Genomic DNA, 25189 nt, shown 5'->3' on the forward strand with positions numbered 1-25189 from the left:
GGAATAGAAGAGGATGGCGCCAAGCCCTCCTTAGCCTTGGGCAGCGAAACCAGATTAGCCTGGCGACTTTCTCTTCTAGGCGGTCCAGGCGAGGCAACAGAGACATACCGGCTCTACACATATGTCTTGCAGTCGATTGGCTGTTGCCCTTCATTTCGAGAGTTCCCAGTGGACAGTTAAGCCTCGCCCCTCTCGCTGATTGGTCAAGAAAGCGGTGGGCGTGCTGCCAGGATCTGCCGGGGTTGGAGGTCGCTGCGGAGTTCGTGATGGCGGCTGTTGGACTGGTCAGGAAGCCCGCAGCCAGCTGCTTCCGACGCTGCTTCCTTGGAGGCTTGTCAGTCTGGCGGCGAGGCTGCGCCGGGATCTCGGTGGACGATACGGTGAATGGCTTGAACGCAGAGCAGCGTCAGGTATACCCGGCAGCGTCTTTTAACCTTAAAAAACAATTGTCCTTTTTGCAACCTCCACCCACCTGCTGCTGAGTTTCCCGACTCCAGTTCGTGTGTCGTGAGCTCGCTTAGGGAGCATTTGCCATGAGCGGGACTGGGTCTATTCTGGATCCCAGAACTCTGTACTGGAACACACGGGAATAAGATATCCAAAGATTCGGACGGGATCTTGTATGCGCCGGCGATGAGAAACGCATCTACCTTGTTGAGGTCATTAAGAAAACGATCGCAAATAAAATTAGTTCAGGATGTGAGAAATGGTTACAATGTTTGGAGTTTTATTTCCTTAGAAAAAGTTGAATAAGCATGTTATAGAATCTGGTGATTACAATACTGTAACGATCTCTAACCTGGATGGCTTTAAAGGATTAAATTTGTCCACGAAAGATAAAATTATTAACATTACTAGTCACAATTTAATTTTGCAGACTGTTCTGCACATTATTAGTTATTTAGGAACAAAAGCAGCATTGTGTTATTGCTTGAAACCCCCTCTTAAAGAAATTTGGATTGAGCACTGAGGAACAGAATGCTAGACTATTAAACTATGGACCTTACTGCCATCAGATGGATTGATGAATACCAATTTAAATTTTTAAAAAGACTAAAAAATTCAAAAAATAAAAAATAATTATTGAGCAGTAAATCAGTAGGATAATTTCCAGACTGAACTATAAAGTAATGTTCTAAAAAGTCAAATAACAAATAACAGTTTTGATATATAAAACGGATATGTGCTTTTGTGGTTGAGACAAACATACAGAAATTTTCTGATTTTAAAAGGCTATTTTCCCGTTCTTTCAGTTTAAAAGCATCTAAGGCAGGGGTGTCAAACTCAATTTCACTGAGGGCCGCATCAGCATTGCGGTTGCTCTCGGGGTGGGTGGTGGCCAAGGTGGGTGCGGCCAACTGGTGGGCGTGGATGGAATGGGTGTGGCCTACTGGATGGGCATGGCCACCTCTACATCGTTCGAGTCAAGAGTGCCTGTGGGGGCCTGGGCAGGAGTGGGACAGATCTGAGGGTCTCTGGCAGAAGGGGGTGGGACCGGGGCAAGCACCAAGGCATGGTCCATTTCTTCATTCCTCACGAAGGGTGACACCTTCCCAGCATGCACCCAGGGGGCAGGGCCGACACGGCAGGGGTTGGTTCCTCGCTGTTTTTAGATGGCCTTGTGGAGCTAAGACTGAATGTGTTTCAGCATAGATGGCCACCACAAAATTGTACATTGGCTCCCGGCCAGCCTGGGCCAGGGCCAAGGCAGCAGGGGCCGTTCCCTCACTGTTTCCAGGATGGCTTCGCGGGCCGCATGAAACCACTTTGCAGGCCGCATCCGGGCCCCGGGCCTTGTGTTTGATATGTCTGATCTAAGGGATATTGACATGCTTTTAAAGAAAGGAAGTTGAATTTTACAAATTCATTTTATTCTTTATTGCAAAAGTAGGTTTTTCTCATTTGTGCCTAGCAATAGAAAATCAGTTTGATGTAATGATTAAGGCATCAGATTGGAAATCAGGAGATTGGGAGTTCTAGCCCTGCCTTAAGCATAAAGTCAGCTGGACTTTATTCTCTTTCCACTCTAGGAAGAAGGCAATAGCAAACCACTTCTGAAATCTTGCCAAGAAAAGTCCAGGAACTTAACCATGCAATCACCACCATCAATAGTGACTTCAGTTGAAGGCACCAAAACAAACAAACAAAACATACCACTAGCTATAGCTTACCTTCCAGGTCCAAAAGGTTGTGGGCACATCCAGGTCTTTAACACCTTATAGAAGGACCATCCTGATTTCTGGAAAAACATACATATACATTTAATATTGGAATTGTATAGATTCTGTGATGCTAAGGGTACCTACTGGGAAATCTGGGCCACAACCCCACTATTCTTTTCTCTATATGCTTTTTTCTCTTTTAATTGAAATCTCTCCATAATCTTTAAGGACTCAGGCAGCCTGGTAATTAAATAAAATAAATAAAAATTGGTCTTTGCCTGTCATGACTTTGGGACTCTTCCTGATGCTGGATTTTCCTTATGTCAAAAGGAGCCAGACTTGGGGAATACTAGATCAGCGGTTCTCAACCTATGGGTCGCGACCCCATTTGGGGTCGATCGACCATTTCACAGGGGTCACCAAGCAAGGCTGTCCGCCATTTTTTTTCCCTTTTCCGGCAGGTGCCTTACCTCCCTTGGGCTGGGCCAGCTGGTGGCCCAGCTGGTGTTCGGCCTGCTCTGTCTCTGCCACTTGCCAGCTACGCCTCGGCCGGCGCAGGGGGCGGCACCATGCATGTGCGGCACTCCCGGGCAGGGAAAGTCCTTGACTTATGACCGATTGGGTAGTCCTCGACTTACAACCGGTTTAGTCCTTGACTTATGACCGGTTTAGTCCTCGACTTACGACCGGTTGGGGGTCGCGGCATTAAAAAGGTTGAGAACCACTGTACTAGATTATTAGCAGTAGCTTTCCAACATAATTTATTCATTGGAGTCTTGCAATGTCCTAAGAACAGGTTAGAAGAAAAATAGTTTCTCCTGTTGTACCTATGGCAACATTCCTGAAGCCATGCAGTTGGATCCTAAGGAATATTATGGAGAATAAATAGAGCTTCTATGGTGTTGTCTCATTGTATGCTTGAGGTATCAAATGAATGCGGTATTGAATGCTGTACTATGAGTGAATCATAAGATCAATATCCAAATTTCCCTTGGAGGAAGTTCAGGTAACTACTCAGGAACAAACACACACACACACACACACACACACACACACGGATTGTGCAAGGAATATAGGAATAATATCAAACAGATTAGCACTATGGAATCATGCCCTAACACTGACATGCAGGTCCCACTGGAACTATTGCTCCCAACACCGTTTTTCTTTCTTTTTCATTAAATAATAAATAATAATAAATATTTCATTTAAATAATAAAACTGTTCTTGCTTCAATTCACACAAGTACATAGGGGAAGCTTCCCCCTCAGCTGATAATTACCTTATATTGCCAACAAGGAGATTTCTTTTTAATGTTATGCAAGAAAACAAAATTAACTATGTTGATTTCTAATATGTATTTTTCATTGTATTTTGGACAGCTTAGGCAAATCATGACCAAATTCTGTCAGGAACACTTAGCTCCAAAGGCTCAAGAAATTGATCGGAATAATGAATTCAAAGATATGAGGGTAAGTGCTTTCAATATCCATGCAACTGGCTAAATTTATTAAAAGATGTTTGTTTATGAAATCAGTTCTAGGTCCTCTATAATTTTGCAGATGGATCTTAAATAATAATTAGTTCTTTGTAGCATAGACCAGAGGTCTCCAACCTTGGCAACTTTAAGACTTGTGGACTTCAACTCCCAGAATTCCTCAGCCAGCCAAGCTGGCTAAGGAATTCTGGAAGTTGAAGTCCACAAGTCTTAAAGTTGCCAAGGTTGGAGACCTCTGGCACAGACTGTGAAACTGGTTACCAATGTGGGTCATTGTATTCATTTTCGTGAAAATGCACTCACGCTGCTGGTAGAAGCTTAACTGCATACAATAAGTTTCTCATTAAGACTGTTCTGTAACTAAGCCAAGCCAAGGTTACTATCCTATCCCTTCCCACATTCCCACAAATACTACTAGCCTATTAGGGGTTATAGGGCACTGTTGTACTTGCATACTGGGGTCAGAAGAAAGAACTCCTGCTATTCCATTACTTTTCTGCACTTGGTTTTCTCTCCTCTGGCTCACACATGGCAAAATAGCTACTTGTCCTCCCTTCTAAAATATAGGCACTTCCTTTGGAGTTGCGCAAAAAGTGCTCATGGCTGGGAACATATCCTGAAGCAGGGGTTGGGTGTGGTGATGAAATGGTAGCTCCATCAGGAAAAAAAATGTGATACCTAAAAATTGGTTAAAGGTTATTTAAATCATGGGCTCAGAAAGAACTAAGGCCAGTGTCATGTGATCAAAGGGAAATGTGTCAGGGTTGTAAAAGGAAGAAAGGACCATGATAAATGGAATGGAAATGGCAAGGGATCATGTCTATTTGCTAGGGAGGATTGAGTATGAAGTGTTTGCTAGAAACTACAGTGGAAAACAAATCCCAGTTTGAGAAGTTTATGCTAGTCCATGTATGTGGTTTGCCTTTTGTAAAGCTTTGAAACCTGTATGTTCAATGCTAGCTTATTTTACTAAAAGTTTTTTACTTGACGTCTTAGGATTGTCATTTATTTTATTCTACTCAGTCATTTCAGCTAACAATAGCCTGGTACTCTTCCAGAACTATTATTGAAAAATATCAGTGTTCACTTTTTCTACACCTTCCTCTTCTGTTTACCCACTCAAATATTTCTTCAGCAGTTATAAAAAGCAACACACAGGTTATCTATTTTTCTCTTCAGCTAAAAGTCCCAAGGGAACAATCCAGATAGCAATCTTGCCTTTTCTAGCTGAGGATATAAGTAAAATATTACTATTAGTAAGATGTCGATGGCAATAAGTTTTTCACTTATCCACTCATGATTCTAGCAATTACATAAAAGAGTAGTAAATAGCACTTTTAGATACTTGAATTTTATGGCAGAGGGCATTTTCCAGAATTATGTAAATGTACCGTAATTGTTAATCTGGGGAAAATTTAGCTGTTGTAATTTGTTCCCAAAACAACAGGAAAGAAAAAATAGTTTCCCAAACTCTGGTGTCTATTTTGTGGAATTAAAAGTTTTCCATTAAGAAGTTTGCTAACAGACTTTGGTGAAAGGCACCTGGATACTAAAGTTCAGGCTAATCTATAATATAGTTCATTTTATTTATACTTGATTGTAACTGCATTTACTGAGCAGAATTTGCAGAGGTTTAGAACAGTGGTTCTCAACCTTTTTAATGCCGCGACCCCCAACCAGTCGTAAATCGAGGACTACCCAACCGGTCGTAAGTTGAGAACTAAATCAGTCATAAGTCGAGGACTACCCAACCGGTCATAAGTCGAGGACTTTCCCTGCCTGGGAGTGCCGCGCATGCATGGTGCCGCCCCCTGCGCCGACCAAGGTGTAGCTGGCAAGCGGCAGAGACAGAGCAGGCCAACCACCGGCTGGGCCACCAGCTGGCCCAGCCCAAGGGAGGTAAGGCACCCGCCGGGCCCCCGCGCGCCAGCAACCCTCCCTGTGCCCGCCGGCCTCCCACCTCCCACCCCTGGCCCTCTTTTACTTACATTTTTAGTAGTTGCTCAGCAGGGAGGGGTGGAAACTTCCAGACAGCTCGTCTTCGCTGCAGACAACTTGCAGCACCGTTTGCAGAATGGGACTTTTAGTGGGCTCAGCAGGGCAGAGACAGCCTGGACAATTCCTATTGGCTTTTGAAAGCCAATAGAATTAGACTCTATTCAAGAGAGTCTATTCTATTGGCTTTCAAAAGCCAATAGAATAAAAGGGAGTAGCATAGCTAAGGAAAAGGGGGGGAAATGGCAGACTGCGTTGTTTGGCGACCCCCGTGAAATGGTCGTTCGACCCCAAATGGGGTCGCGACCCACAGGTTGAGACCGCTGGTTTAGAATATCATGTGAATGCATTTGGTGTGCTAGAGAAGGATTCATCATTTTAGCGATTGTCATTTAGCCATTTATCCACTGCAGAATGAAGGCCTGTTCTGCACGTTTCCAACCAATACGATCCTAAGCTTTCTTTTGCCAATTGGGCCCACAATACTTGCTGATGTCGTTGATCCATCTTGTTTTAGTCCACCTGTCATCAGTTCTTCTTGCTATGTGACCAGCCCATTTCCATTTCAATTCTTTTACCCTTTTGATGATATTGTATACTTTTGTTTGTTCCTTAATCCATGTGCCGGTCTTTCTAGCTTGTCATGTCTTGTTATGTATTTTTCTATGGTTCTTTGTTCCACTCATAGCTTTTGTATCGATTGTGAGGTTAGTGTCCATGTTTTACTGGCATGTGTTAGAGCAGGTAGCACACACTGATCGAAAACTATTCTCTCCAGGCATAGGGGGAGGTTGTTCTTGAAAATTATGCTTAGTTTACTGAATGCTTGTCAACCACATTTAACACACTATTCAATTTTCTTTATTGTATCATCTTCCATTGAGATCTGTGGCCAAGATATATGTGGTGGGATTATGTGAGCAAATACCCGCCTGGAAACAAAACAGGCAAATCTGTTAACAGATAACTATTAGGAATATACTGCATTATGGCCTTTTTTTTATTTTGGTAGAACATGACTAAAGTTTTTAGACTGTTTTTTAAAATACATTATAATGTTAAGTTATTTGCTATAGTAAGCTTATGCTTCTTAATATGTAATTAGGGTATATTTTTATTAGTACATTTTTCATATTTTCACAGAGTGTACATGGTGTTTGAGTTTTCATATATGTTGAAATGCCATTTGCACCATTTAAGAATGTCTACTTCCCAGGTTATCTTATCTTATCTTTTTTGTAGGTAATGTGGTTCTTTGATCCTAAAAAAACCACCTTCTTACATAATGATTTAAATTGTAATGGAGCTGGGAGTTCAGGGAGAACCATAAAATAATTCTAGGAATAGAATGTCCCAGCCTCCCACCTCAAATCAGGACTGTCTGTTCTAAGAGAGCGCAGCTAAGCTGTAACAGTACTGTAAGGTACATATCTCAAAAACAGTTCACAGGGATTAACAGTATGAATGAAGCCACATAGAGTGAGGCAAGTCACTTCTGCCAGTTCTTAAGAGTTAACGTTACTCTGATCTAAAAAATAATTTCTTTCCTCGGTCTGTGTATATTGTAATTCAAAAATCAGTCCAAGAATTCTATTTCAAGGGAGGGATGACAACTTCAGTAATAAAATGCAAGTTTTCCTTAGACACCGATCTTGGATTGAGTCACTGGTAAGTCTAGCTAAAGAATTCCAAATAGCAAATCTGGGAGAAGCCTAATGTATAAACCTTACTGGCGGACTTGATGAACTAGTTGCAACTTCACATTTGTTCCAAATAATGTTATGTTGCACTTTGCAGCATCTAGGTCTTCTCAAGGGAGCTTCTAGCCCACAAAAACAATCTAAGAAGGTTTTTTTAGGGGAAGTTTAAAGGTGGTAGAAAGCCCAAGATCTTCCTGAAAAATTTAATTGACACAGTTCTATTTTGCCTAACACTTTATTTTCTATCACTTTTGAATCACTTCTGAAAAGAACAATTGTAAGAAAATTAGCATTTTAGCCCAACCAATTGCTGCTGATACAGGTAGTCCTCAAGTTACAACTATTTGTTCAGTGACTATGAATCCAAACTAATGGTTAATTTATGGATGAGCAGCAACTAGTCCTGAGGAAAACTGTACTTTAGAGCCAGTGCAGCGTAGCAGTTAAAAAGTTGGATCAGGACCGTGGACTCCTTTGTCCAATTTCATCCTCTGTTGTGGATCATGTGTATTGTCTTTGTTCCACCTATCTCATAGGGTGGTTGTTGCACAGTAAAAATGAAGGGAAATGGCTATGTAAACCACTTTGAGCTCTCAGAAGGAAAAAAGCAAGATCATTATCATCATCACCATCATCATCATCATCCATGAAGGCTGAAAAGTATATCCGCTTTTGCAGCAGCATCCAGAGATGCTCCACTGTTTCTCACTATTAATAGTGTTTAGGATGTTGTTTTTTCAAGCACAGAGATTGGAGGAAGGATTAATCTTCCATTATCCTGAATGTGACAGTCTTGCTCAGATCATTAGGGCTAATGTTGTTTGTAAAGATAAGGGTGTGGGTATAAAACAGCCAGGTGCTGAGATATGATCAGAAAGGAGGACATCTGGCAAACTGCATTTGCTTGCACTTTACTGTGATATAGCAGGTGTGATTACTGGGCAAGTACTTTCACCATGTTTAATGCTAAACTGAGCAAACATAGTCAGAATTAGTAAGCCAAATGCCAACATTGTAAAATTTTTAGCATTCCACACACTTGCAACCTTGACGTCAATATTTGCAGTCCAAATGGGACTAGAGAAAATACTTTATAGAGTGTTGTCTCTTAAAGTTTTGGCTATCAGCTGCCATGAATTAACCTGGAAAATAACAATTGAGCAAGTAAATTCTAAATCTGAACTATAATCTTACAAGACACTACATATTAAAATGATCTTTCAATGCAGAGATTCTATTAACTGTAGTTGATAAACAATGTCGATTTCAAAATTTAATTAATTGGTCTCACTGCATGGAAATTCTCTTTTTTTCTCTTAGTGAACTAATGATTACCTACACAATGATGATAAAGTGTTAATTTAAAGTACCAGATGGAACAGCAAATGAACCACTTTTCAACTGACCAATCCTTTGTTTGTAATGTCGGGCAATAGCTACTTTACCCAGCATTTTGTATTGGTAGGAAGATTAAACTGGGATACTTAAGGGCATTGCAAAACCTGAGTGGCCTTACATTAGGCCAAAATCTTGCTCATAGTTTTGTTCCACTCTTTGTAGGAATTTTGGAAGAAGCTTGGGGACCTAGGAGTTCTGGGTGTAACAGTTCCCGGTACGTACATGCATTCCACATTAAACAAGCCTTTGTGGCCTATGGATTTGCAATATATGGCGATATGGATATTTTGGACTTGGGGCAATTAGTGATATTTGTAGGTTAATTAGCTTAATTATAAACTTTTCTACCCTTCCACTCCCCAATTCCTTCTAGTTGAATATGGTGGATCAGGGATGGGATATCTGGACCATGTACTGATAATGGAAGAACTATCTCGGGCTTCAGCTGCAATCGCATTAAGCTACGGTGCTCATTCAAATCTATGCATCAATCAGTTGGTGAGAAATGGCAATGAAGCACAAAAAGAGAAATATCTGCCCAAGGTTTGTAGAAATAAGCCAATTACATCGAAGAGCAAAAGAATGCAACAACTTGAATTAGATGTATTCATTTTGTTTTAGAATACAGCAAGTAACATTATTTTGCCTCAATTGTTTTGCTAATCTTTATAAAATGTATTTTGTTTATCTATGTATTGTAAGCAAAAATCAATTTAAAAACATCTGGACTAAAAACCATGTTCAATTTTCATGTCTGATTTGTTGCTACAAATTAATGAGAAATAAAGAAAACAATCTTAAATCTACAAAAGGTATTTACTAAGTCTCTCTAGGTTTGAGAGCCTGTTTATCACCGACTTTAGGATAAGTATCTTACATGTTTAGGCAGCAGATCTACACACCCTTGCCTAGGAATAAGTTCCCCTGAATTTAGTAGGGCTTAATTTTGAACATCTACAGGAGAGCCCTTTCGTACATGTGCTGCAGTTGAACTAAACTGCAGCACATGTATGAAGGAGAAGAAAGTTGGAAAATTCAGAGTTCTAAACGTATACTTTCCTTTTAAAATATAACCTTCCCTCCAATCATCTGGTTGTCTCTGAAGGCTGGTTTATAGATCTATTTGGTCACTTGCAAATGATCCACCATAGAGCAAGTTCCGTTGGTGCTTCTTATTTCATATTGTCTCTTTTCACTTTGAATGGAACTTTTTCTTTTTCTTTTTTTAAATATATTTTATTGGTTTTATAGTTTTAATAAAAAGTGTTTAACACACACTGTGGTGTTTGGGTAAACAAAGATTCCAACATAAAATCACACAATAACAGCTCAACTTAATACATTCGCTATCATCTCTCTATTTCCCTCAAGTAACATAGTAAATTAAATATATTTCATTTCTATCCTAAATTTCTATTACTACTAGACTGTTTATTAAAACTTTAAATCAATTTCAGTTACCATAATCAGATAGTGTTTTACATCAACATATTATCACTTCAAATACCTCTTGCAAATATATTCAAGTTCTTAATCCCTCTCATCCCTTTTTATCACCAATCTTATTTCTTCTTCCAATAATAACTAGTTAAAAAAACATATTATCATATCTTATCAAATCGTATTATTATACACAAACATCTCTTAAGTAATTAAACATTACACATGTATATAGTTATAGTTTTCTTACTTCTAAATCTAAATCATTATCCTTAACCTTTCAGCCAATAAGTCCATTTTTGTTACTTATAGTAGTCTTTGACTTAATTCATTTCCATTCATTAAAGAAATCAAATTCCATCCAATTAATTATCATACCATATCAAGACGTATTATTATACACAAAAATCTCCTAATTAATTAAGCATTTCAAAATTCCAGTCTAAATCAATCTATTATTCCAAGGAATGCATTCTTAGTCTCTGTAAAGCCAAGTTTCTTTTTTCACTCCACATTTAACTTTCATATTTCCATATCAAATTTCCATAAAACAAAAAAGTCATCAAACTAAATTAAACACACATAAATATAATTGTAGATTTCTTACTTCTAAATCTAAATCATTATCCTTAAAACAATCCATAGAACCAACATTGCCTTTTAATCCATTAAACAGTTTTTACTAATTTAATCACGCATGTATGTAATTGAATTTTTCCGTTCTAGATCATTATCCTTAAAACAATCCATGAAGTCAACATTGCCTTTTACTCCATTAAAGATTTTTAAATTTGTTTTTCAGTCTAATTCTGGGTGTCTTTCTATGCCACACAGGCTTCCATAAAAACGCTTCCCTTTCAACCAATAAGTCCTGAATGGAACTTTTTCCATGAACTCAGTTCATATAACCAATTGTCAGTCTTTAAGTGGTGTCCAGGTATATGTGAGCTTGTTCTGTATGCTTCAGCAGAAGCTAGTATTTCAACCGTAATAATGAAACATACACTGCAGGCCTCTGTAGTCCTCCCTCATTTGCTTTAGTGCAAGCTAAACACTTAGCAGTGTTTTCAAGTAGACTTCTCACATAAGGTATTTGATTGGGCTACCTCCACATTCGTGTCCTGCCATTGTGAGCCTATGGTGCAATGGTGAAGAGAAGGTATTTGACAGACACAGGAGGCTTCTGCAGACTGGAAAGAGCAGGTCCCAAAACCTCTGGAAGCCTTTTTGTATTGTGTAAGTCCATCAAAAAAAAAATACAAGCCTTCTGCTTAGTTATTTCATCCTTTCATTAATATTCTGGCACTGGAAGTTATTTCTTTTCTCTTTTATCATGCTAGGTTTTCCATATGAGTGTATTTTTAAAACAATATTTTACATTATAAGCAATATGTTTCCAGATGGTGTCTTTAAAAAAATGAAGAATCTGGAACACGAATTTTGTGCTAAACAAAAAGTTCTTCTGACTTCTACTCTTTCATGATTCCTCAATAACTGAATGGTAGCCAGTTGTAGCTTCTGAGTGATCTGGGTGATCTTCTGAACTGAACCATTTTCGCTTCAGTTTGAGATGGAGACAACACAGATTCATCCCCAACAGCCTGCGCGTGTGTTCAATAGTGAAGGAACACAGGGCAGAAAACATCCTGCAGAAAATACAGCTCTACAACACAATCCTTTCAGCAGTTCCAAGAAGGCTCCATATCCATTTGCACTACTCAGGTGACCCTGAGGACACAGACAAACCTCCAAGTGGCCTCAATGACTCTCTAAAAGAATGCAAACCACCAGCTATCTGTAAGGAATATAAATCCTTCCATTCCCCACCATCCAGTGAGAACGAAAGAAGCTTCTTGGATGAGAAGTGAAACGTCTTCTAAGAAAAACAAGAAAATCCAATTGCCTCTTGAAAAAGCATCTTTGGGACAACCATGACCTGGATGACTGAGAATCTCCATAGACAATGAGGGTAGTCTACCTGAGTTCTGTTGTGCTTATGCATATATGAAAAGATCCTTACAGTTCTGAGGTAGCTACAAGATGTTGCTCTTCTTAACTCCTCAGAAAGGACAGTCCACAGCTCTAATGTGTCTGTTGCCCACAGGAGACCTTGAAGAAGAGGGCAGTCTTTTTCCTCCTTATTTAGAGAATAAAAGAATGAATTTCTGATATGAAGAGGGTTTTGACTTGATTAGTCTCCTATTCTTGCCCCTCAGTGCTCGTCACTGATCCTGCAGGGAGAAGATTGCAATCACTGCCAAATTGATGTAAAAATGAAATATCTTCCATTTGCACCATTACATTTTTCACTTAGAATAGGAATATTCTAATTTTTATTTTTATTTAAATCATCCTTCCCCAAGTGAGTACCCATTATTGCAAAATAGCATTTAGTTAAAAACAACTTTGTTTTCAGTAGGCAAGTGCCAGAGCAATGAGCTAACAGAGCTTTAAATACAGACTAAATAAGAAAGGATGACAGTTTCCATATGGTGAACTTGGTGATATTTTAAAAAATGTTGAGACAGTTAAAATTTCTTAGTTGTTTTCCATTTATTAAAATCTGGGCTGGAACATTAAGGGAGAACCCAATTTCTGCATTCTGATTCTATGAAGCAAATCTTCCTTATTCTGTGCTACCCTCTCTCCAATTAGTAAAATTATTTTCATCTGTAATGCTGTTAAAATTAAGTAAATTGTATGGTTTATCTATTTCATTCTTCTTGAGAAATGTCCAAGTTTACCCAGGCACCTCACTGTCTTAAATTGAAAGACTGAAATAGTATTAATCTGTAGAGTGTAATTCTATTGCTTCATAGATTCCAGTGCACTAAACAAGCTCGGAGAAAGAATAAATGTAAATATGAAGATGGGGGTGGGGGTGGGGGGGAGAGAAAGAACAGAAAACAAGAGATGAGAGGGCTGTTGTACCAGGTTGGCATAACTGAATATTATCTACAATTCTGTTGTGAGAGTTGAGAAGGATTCTTGCAGTTTTAACAGATGGCCTGAGACTTTGGCATCTTCTTCCAGACCCACAGTTCCATTCAGATTTTTAAACCCTTGTTTTCAATGATCTGGTCATTTCTCAAATATACATCAATTTGGTCCTGTTTTCAAAAGGCAGTAAGGAGGAGGACATTATGTAAAGCTACTAATGCTTTACAAAGCTACTAATATTTTTGTCTTGGTACCATCTCCAAACAATGTTTCATTACTCACTTGCTATAACAGAGCTACAGTATATTTTCTTGTTTGATGCGATGTTATATGGTGCCATTAGTAAAATTACTTGGAGAATTCTGCCAGTGATAATACTTGCTATTTGCAGTTCCCCAAAGCATGAAAGCCAGATTCTTGTGACCTTTCTTATAAAAAGAAAAAAGTAACAATAGCAGCAAAATTGATTTCTTTTTCATCTTATCCTCACAGTTGATTAGTGGAGAGCATATTGGAGCACTAGCAATGAGTGAATCCAATGCTGGTTCTGATGTTGTCTCCATGAAGCTGAGGGCAGACAAAAAAGGTAAAAATTATTGCATATACATGGAAAAAAATGTTTGTAAAAGGTATTTAATGCCCCTTGGGCCTCCACTTTAACACATTAAGTTTTTTTTAGATATTCTTTTATGTCCATACATTAACTATACTAGTTATGGTGTATGTCTGAGCAATTCCCAAGCCAAAGGGCTTGAGATAATGCTGCTGCAAAGCACAGCTGAGCAAAAAAAGGCTGATGAGCTACCACAGATGTGAATTCAGCAGTTCTGTCTAAAGCAGGGCTAGGCAACCTTGGCTCTTTTATGACTCCTGGACTTCAACTCCCAGAATTCCTGAGCCACCATGGCTGGCTCAGGAATTCTGGGAGTTGAAGTCCACGAGTCATAAAAGAGCCAAGGTCGCCTACCCCCGGTCTAAAGCAACTGTTGCCAGGCTAAATGCAGCTCACAATGTGTTATCCAATGTGGATCCTTATTGCCGTATCCTTAGTTTCTCTATTTTTATTGGCGGTCACCGCCAATCAACCCGCATCCCAGGCTATTGACTGTGAGTGGGAAAATGTGCCCTTGATTTCTCCTTTCTGCAAATGTCCCCTGTACTTGTTACATTCTATTTAAATAGCTCCGTCAAGTTTCAAGCTTTGGGTGCAAAGTAAGCAAAGCCAGGAAATCCTCATTGCTGATGTAGAATTCCATGTGTCCTTTTCTGGATTCAATCAATCACACACACACACACACACACACACACACACAGTTTTGGGGCATCGTTGCAGTGGTGTAGAAGCATCATCTAGCTGAAGTTCATATAGATACATCAGCTTTGAAAGATATTGCATCCCTCTAGGTTTATATTGATGTTTAAAATAATTTCTGTGTCTTTCTGATATTCACATTTGCTTTCTCTTCAGAGTTGAGGATTGGGTTTATTGGCAGGCATGGGGAACACAGGTTTCTGATTGTTTCAACCACTTTAAGCAAAAAATGTGTGGAGCAGAGTTGTGGGTTGAAAAATAAAGAGGTATGAGTGAGTCATAACTTCATACTGTTTGAGATACACTGAACTGTGAGGCAGTCCTTTTAGCTGACTAATCCTTTGAAGAATGCTTTGTTTGCGTAGGACAACTCTGCTCCTTTTTTTTTTTGGGAAGGAAACTGGCTGATATGGAAAGAGCCAGTTCCAGAACTAAGTTATATAGTAATTCCCTGTATCTAACCATAAAAATGATCTCATGAACATAGACATAAAAGCAAATAGGTATCCAGAATTTGAGAAAAAATATTCATGGAAATGTCAATTGGGAAGTATAAGACTTTCTGGAAATACATTGACTTTGGGTATTTTGTGAACCAGACAATTAAGCAGTTCATCTTTCCTTTCCAGGGGATTATTTTGTTCTAAATGGGAACAAATTTTGGATTACTAATGGGCCAGATGCTGATGTTCTAATTGTTTATGCTAAAACAGATCCCAGTGCTGTTCCAACTTCTCACGGTATAACAGCATTCATTGTGGAAAAGGTAAGTTTCCAGGGTTCTTAAAAAAGTTTGTTTTCTTCTCCCATGTAAAATATTTATGGATATCATGTCCTTTCAACTGGACGTAAAAGAATTTATTTGTTAGGGGGAGAAAAACAAGCCATGCTCCTGAATTCATTGAAACAACATTGTTTTCAAAATAAGAGGTCAGCAGTTCCTTCTTCTGTGGCCAATTTTACATACAAAACTTAAAAGGCCAGACTGTTGGCCTTCCTTGAGTGTTCTGAGTAACTTTGGCAGAGATAGAGTTGCCTCTGTCCATATGGTAAGAAGAGTTTCTTAAAAACAGCTCTAAACTGGCAAGATTAGAACCTTAAAATAATAGATTTACCTTGTAATGTTTAAATTCAGTGAGCTCATGGAAGTTCTCTGAGTTTCTGAATTGGAACAACATATCCTACGTGATGATGTAGGAAAAGATGTAAATCTGTTTGATGGCATTCTCATTTTAAAATAATTTTACAGTCCTTCCCTTGTCCATCTTCTAATTGTGTAGAATAACAACTACTTTGCCACATCCGATAGGAAACTCTTGTTAGAAGGATTGAGCCGTGATGATTTTCTGTATGCATTATTCATAATTAGTGAATAACCCTGAAGCATCAGCCAACTATATATTGTAAATAGTTTAATAACTATTAAGAACAAAATGAAATCAATAGTCATCCCCACCTAAACATTTATATATTTCAGCAATTGCAAAATAATGAATTTAAGGACCACAGATTAAATATGAAAACTCAGTTCTACCAAAAGGACATAATAGAATATGCCATACCCATAAGTCCACCTGATTTGTATGTAGGCTGAGTCTGTGGTTTTACATTTCTTGAACAAGTTGTTAAATTTTTGGAGCAATTGTATTTGGTGGTTTAATTGTTGTCACCTCAATAAATGTGGAAAAAGGAGAAAATAGACTTCAAGTTCTTTAAAATATTCTGTTGTGCACATTTTTTTTAAGATAGAAGAGATCCAGCATTGAATGAGTAGAAGGCAAGTTTATTGAATGGAACATCAGAAATCAGGACAGTGGAGCAAGATTCCTTCATTTCATATCAGACTCATGAGCCCAGAATCTTTATAGTTTCAAATCTTTCAGAAAAGTTTTCTTTTAAGTGGGGACAGGCTGCTATGCCGAATAAAGGAAAAATTCTGCTATGTGAACTGTCCTCTGGCACAGGATTGGATTTCATTCATTAGTAAGCGATTTACAGCCATTGTAAAACATCTTGTGAAAATCTGACAGGTTAACTCCCTGCCAAATAAAGAAATAATTACTGTTTTTCATTCAGATTACCGCATATAACAACCCTAATTCATTTAGAGGGCTATGTTACCTTGGAGTTTGGAGCAAGGGTGAAACTAACTCAAAATTAAACTTGTTTTGGCTTTATAGTAAGAATTGGGTATATGTATGTTGATTTGTGGTCTCTGATTTGCTATCTCTGTAGGTGTTCGATCTCTTTGTTTACCCATGATGCCATTAATACACTTTGCATGAGTCATTTCTATGATTAGCTCTTATTCCATACAGACTGTTCAGTTGGAAGTTTTAAGAATTATGTTTTGATCTAACTTTAATGGAAGAGAATTTCCCTGTGCATTTTCTATCTCTGTTCTTCAGAATATGCCTGGTTTTAGCACAGCACAAAAACTGGATAAACTGGGAATGAGAGGGTCAAATACCTGTGAATTAATCTTTGAGGATTGCAAAGTTCCTGGTGAGTAACACAGTAGATGTGCTACTTTCAGTTGTAATGACAACTCCCCTGTTTCTCTCTCCTTAGATTTGTCTTTCTGAATGTTAAAATATTTTTAAAAACTGAAAATTCAAGTCAAAAGTTGTTTCTCTATACTTAACCTCTTTTTTTGTTCTGAATCTCATTTTCCCTCCATCATTTCTCTTCTCTCTTTTCTAATAACAACGATTTGTTTAAACAGACTCCTTTTTCTGAACATATTATTTATCAGCCGTGATTTATTTATTTATTTTACAAATTTTATTTATAATACAATTAAAAACAAACATTGGATTTAACGTGACATTCCAGTATATACATTCTTATCAGATTATTCCACTTTTTACAATCAATTCTTCATCTCTACATATACATCTAAGTTTTATATACAATACTTGTTCTAAAATAACATATATTTCTATCTTAACATTTGTCTTTAATCCCGACTGTCCTCTTCAAATTCCTCCAGCGGTAAAATTTATCCCAGGTTTCATAATAAACTGATCCACATTTATCTTTTAATATCATTGTGAGCCTGTCCATTTCCGCACATGCTAATATTTTATGTATTAACTCTTCCTCTGTGGGAATTTCCTATCAGCAATGATTTATTGATCTTTAAGGAAACAGTGGATTCTACAGGGTATTTCTCGGCCTTTTAAGATGTCTGGATGTCTATTCCTAGAATTCCTCAGCCGGTTTGCTGAGGTTGGGGAATTCTGGGAGTTGAAGTCCAGACATGTTAAAGGAGCCAGGGTTGACAATTACTGCCTACAGTTTATTTAAAGCCATTCTAGTAATTCTGTCTCCTGATTTCCAAAATAGTCCTACCTATTCCCATTCCATTCCCTTGTCCTCTAATTCCACCACGTATGCCTAAAATCTCGTGTCATGGATCTTGCCTCCATCTACCTGATGAAATAAGGTAGACATACGTTTAAGTCTGAGTAAATTTTAAAAGTGTTAATAATTAAGGTGCCACTGGCATCTTTATGTTAAAAACATTCAGTAGAACAGCTCATGGTTAATATCATCCATTTTATCTTGATAAGTATGCAGCATAGGGTTCAGGATTGCAATTCCTATATTTGATTTCAAGAGATGAAAAGAAATATCTCTCACCGGGTTTTCTCTGTGGATCCATTCTTTCCCATATTTGCTCAGGGTACATGTTATTAACGAGCTGCAGAAAAGGCCATCTTTATACTCTTGAAAATGCATCTTCTTGTTTTTTCAGATTTTATTGGCAGTAAAGTGGATTTCTGGTTTCCATCTTTTTAGGTAGAATTGAGAACCTGTCATTTCTTTTTTGTAATTCCATTTCCTCGGCTCAGTGGAAGGTAATGGCAATAGTACTAAATGCCAGCATTCTTGTTAAACTTCCCTGATCTCCAGGGTCACTTCCATAGCTGTCCAACATTGACCTGTTCCAATAATTTTCTGAGCTTTTGGAGTTCTTTCACTTGGATCAAAGTGTAATTTAGAAATACAACTCTGTCACACATGGCTTTCTGTCACATATATTCTAGTGGATGTAACACAGGTTCCTTTGATCCCCAGCAGCATCCACAGAATTATATTCTTAGGCCATATAGCAGGGGTGTCAAACTGCCAGCCTGTGGGCCGGTTCCATCATACGGAAGCCGCGCCCACCCCAGCTCCGGCAATACGGAAAAAGTCACGATATGATGCGTCATGTGACGTGGCGAGTTTGACACCCATGCCCTATAGCAAAGGTGAAAAGCAGATTCAGAAAGCTCATCTTGTATTCTGCTGAAGGTATATCTATTCAAGGTTATTCTCTGAGATTCACTAATTTATTTATTTTTATTTTATTTTTAAAATTTATAAACCGCCCCACTCCCGCAGGACTCTGGGCGGCTAACAATAAAAACACCATAAAACATGACAAAACAAACAGTACAATAACAGTCATCCAGGGGTCAGATTTTATAAACCCCAGGCCTGCCGGAAAAGCCAGGTCTTAAGCAGCTTACAGAAAACCAACAGGGTGGGAGCGGTCCTAATCTCCGGGGGGAGCTGGTTCCAAGACATGAGCGCCATCACAGAGAAAGCCCTCCTCCGCGGCCCCGCTAAATGGCACTGCTTGGCCGACGGGACCCGAAGGAGGCCCAGCCTGTGGGATCTAACCGGATGAAGGAAACTATGAGGTAGTAGGCGGTCTCGCAAATAGCCTGGCCCTGAGCCATATAGGGCTTTAAAGGTAATAACCAACACCTTGAATTGGACTCGGAGACCAATAGGCAACCAGTGCAGCTCACGGAGGATAGGTGTAACGTGGGTGTATCGAGGAGCACCCACTATCACTTGTGCGGCTGCATTCTGGACCAACTGTAGTCTCCGAATACTTTTCAAGGGTAGCCCCATGTAGAACGCGTTGCAGTAGTCCAAACGTGAGGTGACAAGGGCATGAGTGACTGTAAGGAGAGCCTCCCGGTCCAGGTAGGGTCGCAACTGGTGCAACAGACGAACTTGTGCAAAGGTCCTCCCAGCCACAGCCGTCAAATGATGTTCCAAATTCAGCTGTGGATCAAGGAGGACACCCAAGTTGTGAACCCGCTCCGAAGGTATATTTTCCCCCGCTAGAGTCAACACTGGACAGTCGACATGATCCTTGGGAGGCAACATCCGAAGCCACTCGGTCTTGTCAGGATTGAGCCTGAGTCTGTTAACCCCCATCCAGACCCTCACGGCTTCAAGGCAATGGCCCATCACATCAGGCGCTTCACTGAGAGAGCTTGGGGAGGAGATATATAACTGGGTATCATCAGCATACTGATGAAACCTCACCCCATGCTGTCTGATGATCTCACCCAGTGGCTTCATGTAAATGTTAAATAGGAGGGGGGAGAGAACCGACCCCTGCGGCACACCGCATTCAAGGGGCCTCGGGGTTGACCTCTGCCCTCCCACCAATACCGATTGCGACCGGCCAGAGAGGTAGGAGGAGAACCACCGTAAAACGGTGCCTCCCACTCCCACCCCTTCAAGTCGTCGCAAAAGGATACCATGATCGATGGTATCAAAAGCCGCTGAGAGGTCAAGTAGCACCAAGACAAAGGAATAACCCCTGTCTCGGGCCCGCCAGAGATCATCCATCAGCGCGACCAAAGCAGTTTCTGTGCTGAAGCCGGGCCTGAAGCCAGATTGAAAAGGGTCTAGATAATCCGCTTCATCCAGAGACCGTCGGAGCTGGAGCGCCACCACTCTCTCTACAACCTTCCCCAAAAAGGGGAGATTGGAGACTGGACGGAAGTTATTTAAGTCAGCCGGGTCCAGGGTAGGCTTCTTGAGAAGGGGCCTCACAACTGCTTCCTTCAAGGATTGCGGGAAAGACCCCTCCCTCAACGAAGCGTTGATCAACACCTGGAGCCAGCCTCGTGTCACCTCCTTGGCAGCCGAGACCAACCAGAAATTACATGGGTCCAATAAACAAGTGGAGGCGCTCATCGCTCCCACTGCTCTGTCAACATCCTCAGCGGTCACAGACTCAAATTCATCCCATAAAACTGGGCCAAGACCTGCCCCAGTCATCTCAGAAGGCCCTGCCCAATCGGAGTCTAGGTCTGTCCGAATCCGAGCGATTTTGTCTGATAGGAACTGCACAAATTCCTCCGCCCTATCCTGTAAGGGCTCCCCGGCTTCCTGAACGTTAAGTAGGGAACGGGTCACCCTAAACAGGGCGGCGGGACGAGATTCTGCAGACGCAATAAGTGCGGAAAAATGCGAACATTTTGCCGCTCGTATCGCCACTAAATAAGTCCTAATATAGGCTCTTAAAAGTGTCCGGTCGGATTCGGAGTTACTAGCCCTCCAGCGTCGCTCTAGACGTCTCTTCTGACGCTTCATCTCCCGTAGCTCCTCGGTAAACCAAGGTGCCCTCCGGGATCCACAATCACGGAGAGGTCGCAAAGGTGCGATCCGGTCTAACGCCCCTGATGCCGCCTTATTCCAAGCAGCGACCAAGGACTCAGCCGGTTCGTGGAGGAGGGAATCAGGAAAACCCCCAAGCGCTATTTGGACCCCTCCGGGTCCATTAAACGCCTGGGGCGGAACCACCTAATCGGTTCCACCTCCCTGCGGTCGGGGGTAGGACCGAGAAATCTAACCTCAACAGGAAGCGATCCGACCATGACAAGGGAGAAGTAACTATACCCCTTAAATCGAAATCACGTCTCCACTGCCCCGAGAGGAATACCAAGTCGAGCGTGTGTCCTCCCCTATGGGTCGGACCCTGAATTATCTGGGTCAGGTCCATGGTTGTCATGGAAGCCATGAACTCCTGAGCCACACCGGAGGATTCGCCGAGTGACGGCAGATTGAAATCCCCCAGCACCATAAGCCTGGGGAATTCCACCGCCAACCCGGCTACCCCCTCCAGCAGCTCGGGCAGGGCTGTTGTCACATAGCTGGGAGGCAGGTATGTCAACTACAAGCCCGACTGAACCCTTGAATCCAACCTCAAGAGAAGGGACTCACACCCAACAACCTCTGGGGCAGGGATCCTGCGAGGTGTCAAGGATTCTCGGACAAGAATCGCCACTCCCCCACCCCTTCCCTGGAATCGTGGTTGGTGCATTATCTGAAACCCGTCTGGGCACATCTCTGAGAGAGGAACACCTCCCTCATGGCCCAGCCAGGTCTCAGTAATACATGCCAGGTCGGCCTCCTCATCTAATATCAAGTCCCGGATGAGGGGAGCTTTATTAATAACCGACCTGGCATTAAGAAGCAGCAACCTGAGGCCAGGGTCCTGAACACCCCCCCTCTCCAGGTATTGGAGAAGAGTCCAAGGGGTCAGAACAAGTAATCGCTTTAATGCAGCGAGTCCTTGTTCCCCGAAGATGGCCCACCCCTTGGCTCCCACCATATCTACCTCTCCCTATGATAACCGACGACGACAACGGGATGGTGCCAGCCAGGCCCCTCGTGGTGCATGGCGGCCCCACTGGTCTCGCAGAGCCAGACCGACGAGCATGACCACACGGTGAAGGGGTGTAGCCCACCCGAGGCCACAGGGAGAGACGGGCCTGCTTTTTCTCCTCCTCCCTCTACCCTCGTCTTCTGGCGGCGGTGGTCCTCCCGTGAGCTTCCAGCTGGGTGGTGCCGGCGCGGCAATGGTGGCTGGCTGGCTCCGGCCTGCGCGGCAATGGCGGCTGGCTGGCTCCGTCTCCGGGGCTCTCCTTTCCGCCGGTCTTCCAGCTCCGGGGCTCTCCTTTCTCTCCGTGGCTCTCCTTTCCGCCGGTCTTCCAGCTTGGCGGTTGCTCCCGCGAGCTTCCAGCTGGGCGGTACCGGCAATGGCGGCTGGCTGGAGTTAAGATACTTCTCTTTTTCTACATTTCACAAATAATGCATTCACTTCATATAATTGCATTATCTACAGTTTGCAACTGCTTTTTACTTATAGAGGGGGGGGGGAAGTTATGCAAACAACACAGCTGTATATATTCCAAAATAACATCAATTGCTAAGCCTGTTTTTCACCTTGTGATTCCACAGTTGTGTATCAGCATAAACAAGGGGTAAAGATAACTTCCTTCACTGTTGCTTTCTTTGGTATGTTTAAAACCAGGTTGTTAGTACAGTACTGTAGCTTTTAATATTAGAATTAACTGATGTTATATTAGACACAACAGGTTTCCATTGTCGCTAATTTATTTATAATTTGATTTTATCACCACAACACTGAGATCAAGCCTTAAGTTGTGCACTTTTAATTATTATTTATCAAGATATGTAAGAAACTGGGTTTGTAACTACTTTTTCTTTGGCACTAAACAATAGTATTGGTTCAAAATGTAATTCTCTCTATATCACACATTGCTGTGTATATGTAGGCTTACACATAACTTATCCATGGTGCATTTCTCTTCTGAATCAGTGTTGAAGATATACCAGTAACCAACTTCCCTTTGTCTATTAAAGCTAAGAATATATTGGGACAACTAAGTAAAGGAGTCTATGTGTTGATGAGTGGCTTGGATCTAGAGAGACTCATTCTGAGTGGTGGACCACTGGGGTAAATAAAAATTTATTTTATTATCTTGAGAACATTGTGATACTTTATCAGTTGTCTTAGTTGGTAGTAATAATTCCTTATGTAAAGTATTATTCACAGGAGAAATTATTCCAGCATTTCAATTAGTCTTTTTACTTTGCTTTTCTTACATTAAGTTTCCTTATCTTTAAAATTATTTTTAAGCAGCCTGTTTATACTAGCCCACAGTTGCTTCCCCTCCTCTCACAATTGTCTCCAGGAGCAAAGGAGCCATCGTTGTGATTTTTATAGCTTTGAGGTGATTTATTCAAAGCAATGACTTATAAGTGCAGTTGTTGCTTTTAAGACCTATGAAAACAGTGGCTGAGATAATTGTACCATTACTGGTTGCTGCCCTCCTGTCAGCATAGAATGCCTGTCTCTGTAATCATTTGAGGGGAGGTTCAGTTCATGAGTTGCCCATAACGCTGGTCCTATACGATCCATTATTTTTTTAAGGAGACTGACAACACTGAAGGGCTGCATTTTACATTTTTTAAAAAGTAATAATAATATTCTGAGGGTTACGGAACAGCATGAAGTAATGAAGTGATCATCACCAGAGTGAGTTTCCACCGAAGTGACATTGTCATTTCTAAGTATTGTTTTTAAAGGTTTCAGTTAAGAGACTTGTGCAATTATATTACTGCTTGAATGGAAAGAAAAATCATGCTGCCAATCATAGCCCCTTTTCTGCCAAACTTTAGCAGCATGATCTGAGTGTTCAGGGAAGGGGATACTGAAATAAGGGTGTTCAGGGAAAAGGATACCAGAGGGACAGCAGGCAGTGTGCAGGTGGGGGTCCTAATATAACATATTAAAAGGGAAGTGATGTCTGAACTTTTTTAAAACACAGCTGCACAATACAGAGATGTAGTCTTCTGTTTGCAGTGCTAGATATCTTTATGCTTTCAAAGAAACCTGCATAAGATACCATAACAAAGTCTTTCAGGTCAAATTTGAATAAGATAAGGTTAATCTAATTTATTCTTATCTGCAGAGTATTGCAGCCTACTGTAATTTCTTGCTGCCTAATCAGTGAATCATAATATAGTAATACTGCAGTTCAGCATTCCATGAGCAGAATAAAAATCACATGAGACCAAGTCTTCTAATGAACCCTTAAATAGAGAAGCTGGAGGCTATAATTCCCTCCTCCCCCCCCCCCCAGATTTTGTTTTGCCCCCAGCATTTGTTTTGTCTCATTTTCCAAAAATTACTTTGAGTTGCATTTTTCAAGTTTGCATAATATTTTAATGATGCTTGCTTAGCAGATATAGAAATACTCTTTGGTCCCAACTTCATAATCTTTTTTAATTACTTGAAATATTTTATATTAAGTTTCAATGATATAAATGTTAATTATTTGAAATCAAATATCATTATTAAGATTCCCTTCATCTTTCCCAACACACACATTTCTATTTCCCTAATTTCTGTTTTGAATTCCCTAGTTTATCCTGAGGAAATTGAAAGTTTGCTAATTTAATACATTATTACCTAATTATAGGAAAGAAGGGTCATACTATCTAGTCAAATAACTGTATGTTTTAGTCTTTTGTTTTATGGTCTGATTTAGAAGACTTTCCCAACATGGACTATACTTACTTTTCTTTTTTAATTTTAATGAGGAAAAAGTTATCATAATAGTCTCCGTCCTGTTACAATCGCTACACTTGCAAAATGGACCATCACAGTTTTATATAGCTCTGTAACCTTTCCAAAATATATTATTTTTCTTTTCCAAAATATACTATTATAGTGAAATGCTTAAGTGGACATGTTAGGTTCAAGGCATTTCTTAATATTTGGTCTATTTCTTTTAATCACTTGCTGCTGCTTGTCTCTCTTGTTTTTCTTCATACCCTTTTAGTTTCATGGTTTTCTGGATTCACTATGTTTTTCATTGAATTTTTATGGGCCATCTTTTCAGAGATATGCTATAAATTCATAAAATCAATTTTAGTGCATTGGTTTCCCTTGCAGAATCATGCAGGCAGTCCTAGACCATGCTGTTCCGTATCTGCATATCAGAGAAGCATTTGGGCAGAAAATTGGCCACTTCCAGGTAAGCATAATGAAAGTGACACCAATTAACTTCCAGGGAAGAATTCAATAGTTGGCTAGTATCTGATCATCAATAAGAACCGTATTGAATAGATT

General features: G+C 40.4%; 1 protein-coding gene across 2 annotated transcripts in view; it reads left to right on the forward strand.

Annotated features, from left to right (window-relative positions):
• Nucleotides 1-222: 222 nt before the first annotated feature.
• IVD (isovaleryl-CoA dehydrogenase) overlaps nucleotides 223-25189 on the forward strand; it is a 34149-nt gene continuing 9182 nt past the window's right edge. The window contains exons 1-9 of one of the 2 annotated variants that reach the window (XM_039323846.1): nucleotides 223-410; nucleotides 3545-3634; nucleotides 8916-8967; nucleotides 9127-9296; nucleotides 13626-13719; nucleotides 15159-15211; nucleotides 16854-16950; nucleotides 22915-23008; nucleotides 25013-25094. In XM_039323846.1, coding sequence (XP_039179780.1) covers nucleotides 267-410; nucleotides 3545-3634; nucleotides 8916-8967; nucleotides 9127-9296; nucleotides 13626-13719; nucleotides 15159-15211; nucleotides 16854-16950; nucleotides 22915-23008; nucleotides 25013-25094 — 876 coding nt within the window. In that variant the 5' untranslated portion in view covers nucleotides 223-266. Of the gene's footprint in view, nucleotides 411-3544; nucleotides 3635-8915; nucleotides 8968-9126; nucleotides 9297-13625; nucleotides 13720-15074; nucleotides 15212-16853; nucleotides 16951-22914; nucleotides 23009-25012; nucleotides 25095-25189 lie in introns of both variants that reach the window. The other variant, XM_039323844.1, reaches the window with a different exon arrangement.

Source organism: Crotalus tigris, unplaced genomic scaffold, assembly GCF_016545835.1.
Source record: "Crotalus tigris isolate CLP2741 ecotype Arizona unplaced genomic scaffold, ASM1654583v1 scf7180000024285.889131, whole genome shotgun sequence".
In the NCBI taxonomy this organism is placed as follows: Eukaryota; Metazoa; Chordata; class Lepidosauria; order Squamata; family Viperidae; genus Crotalus; species Crotalus tigris.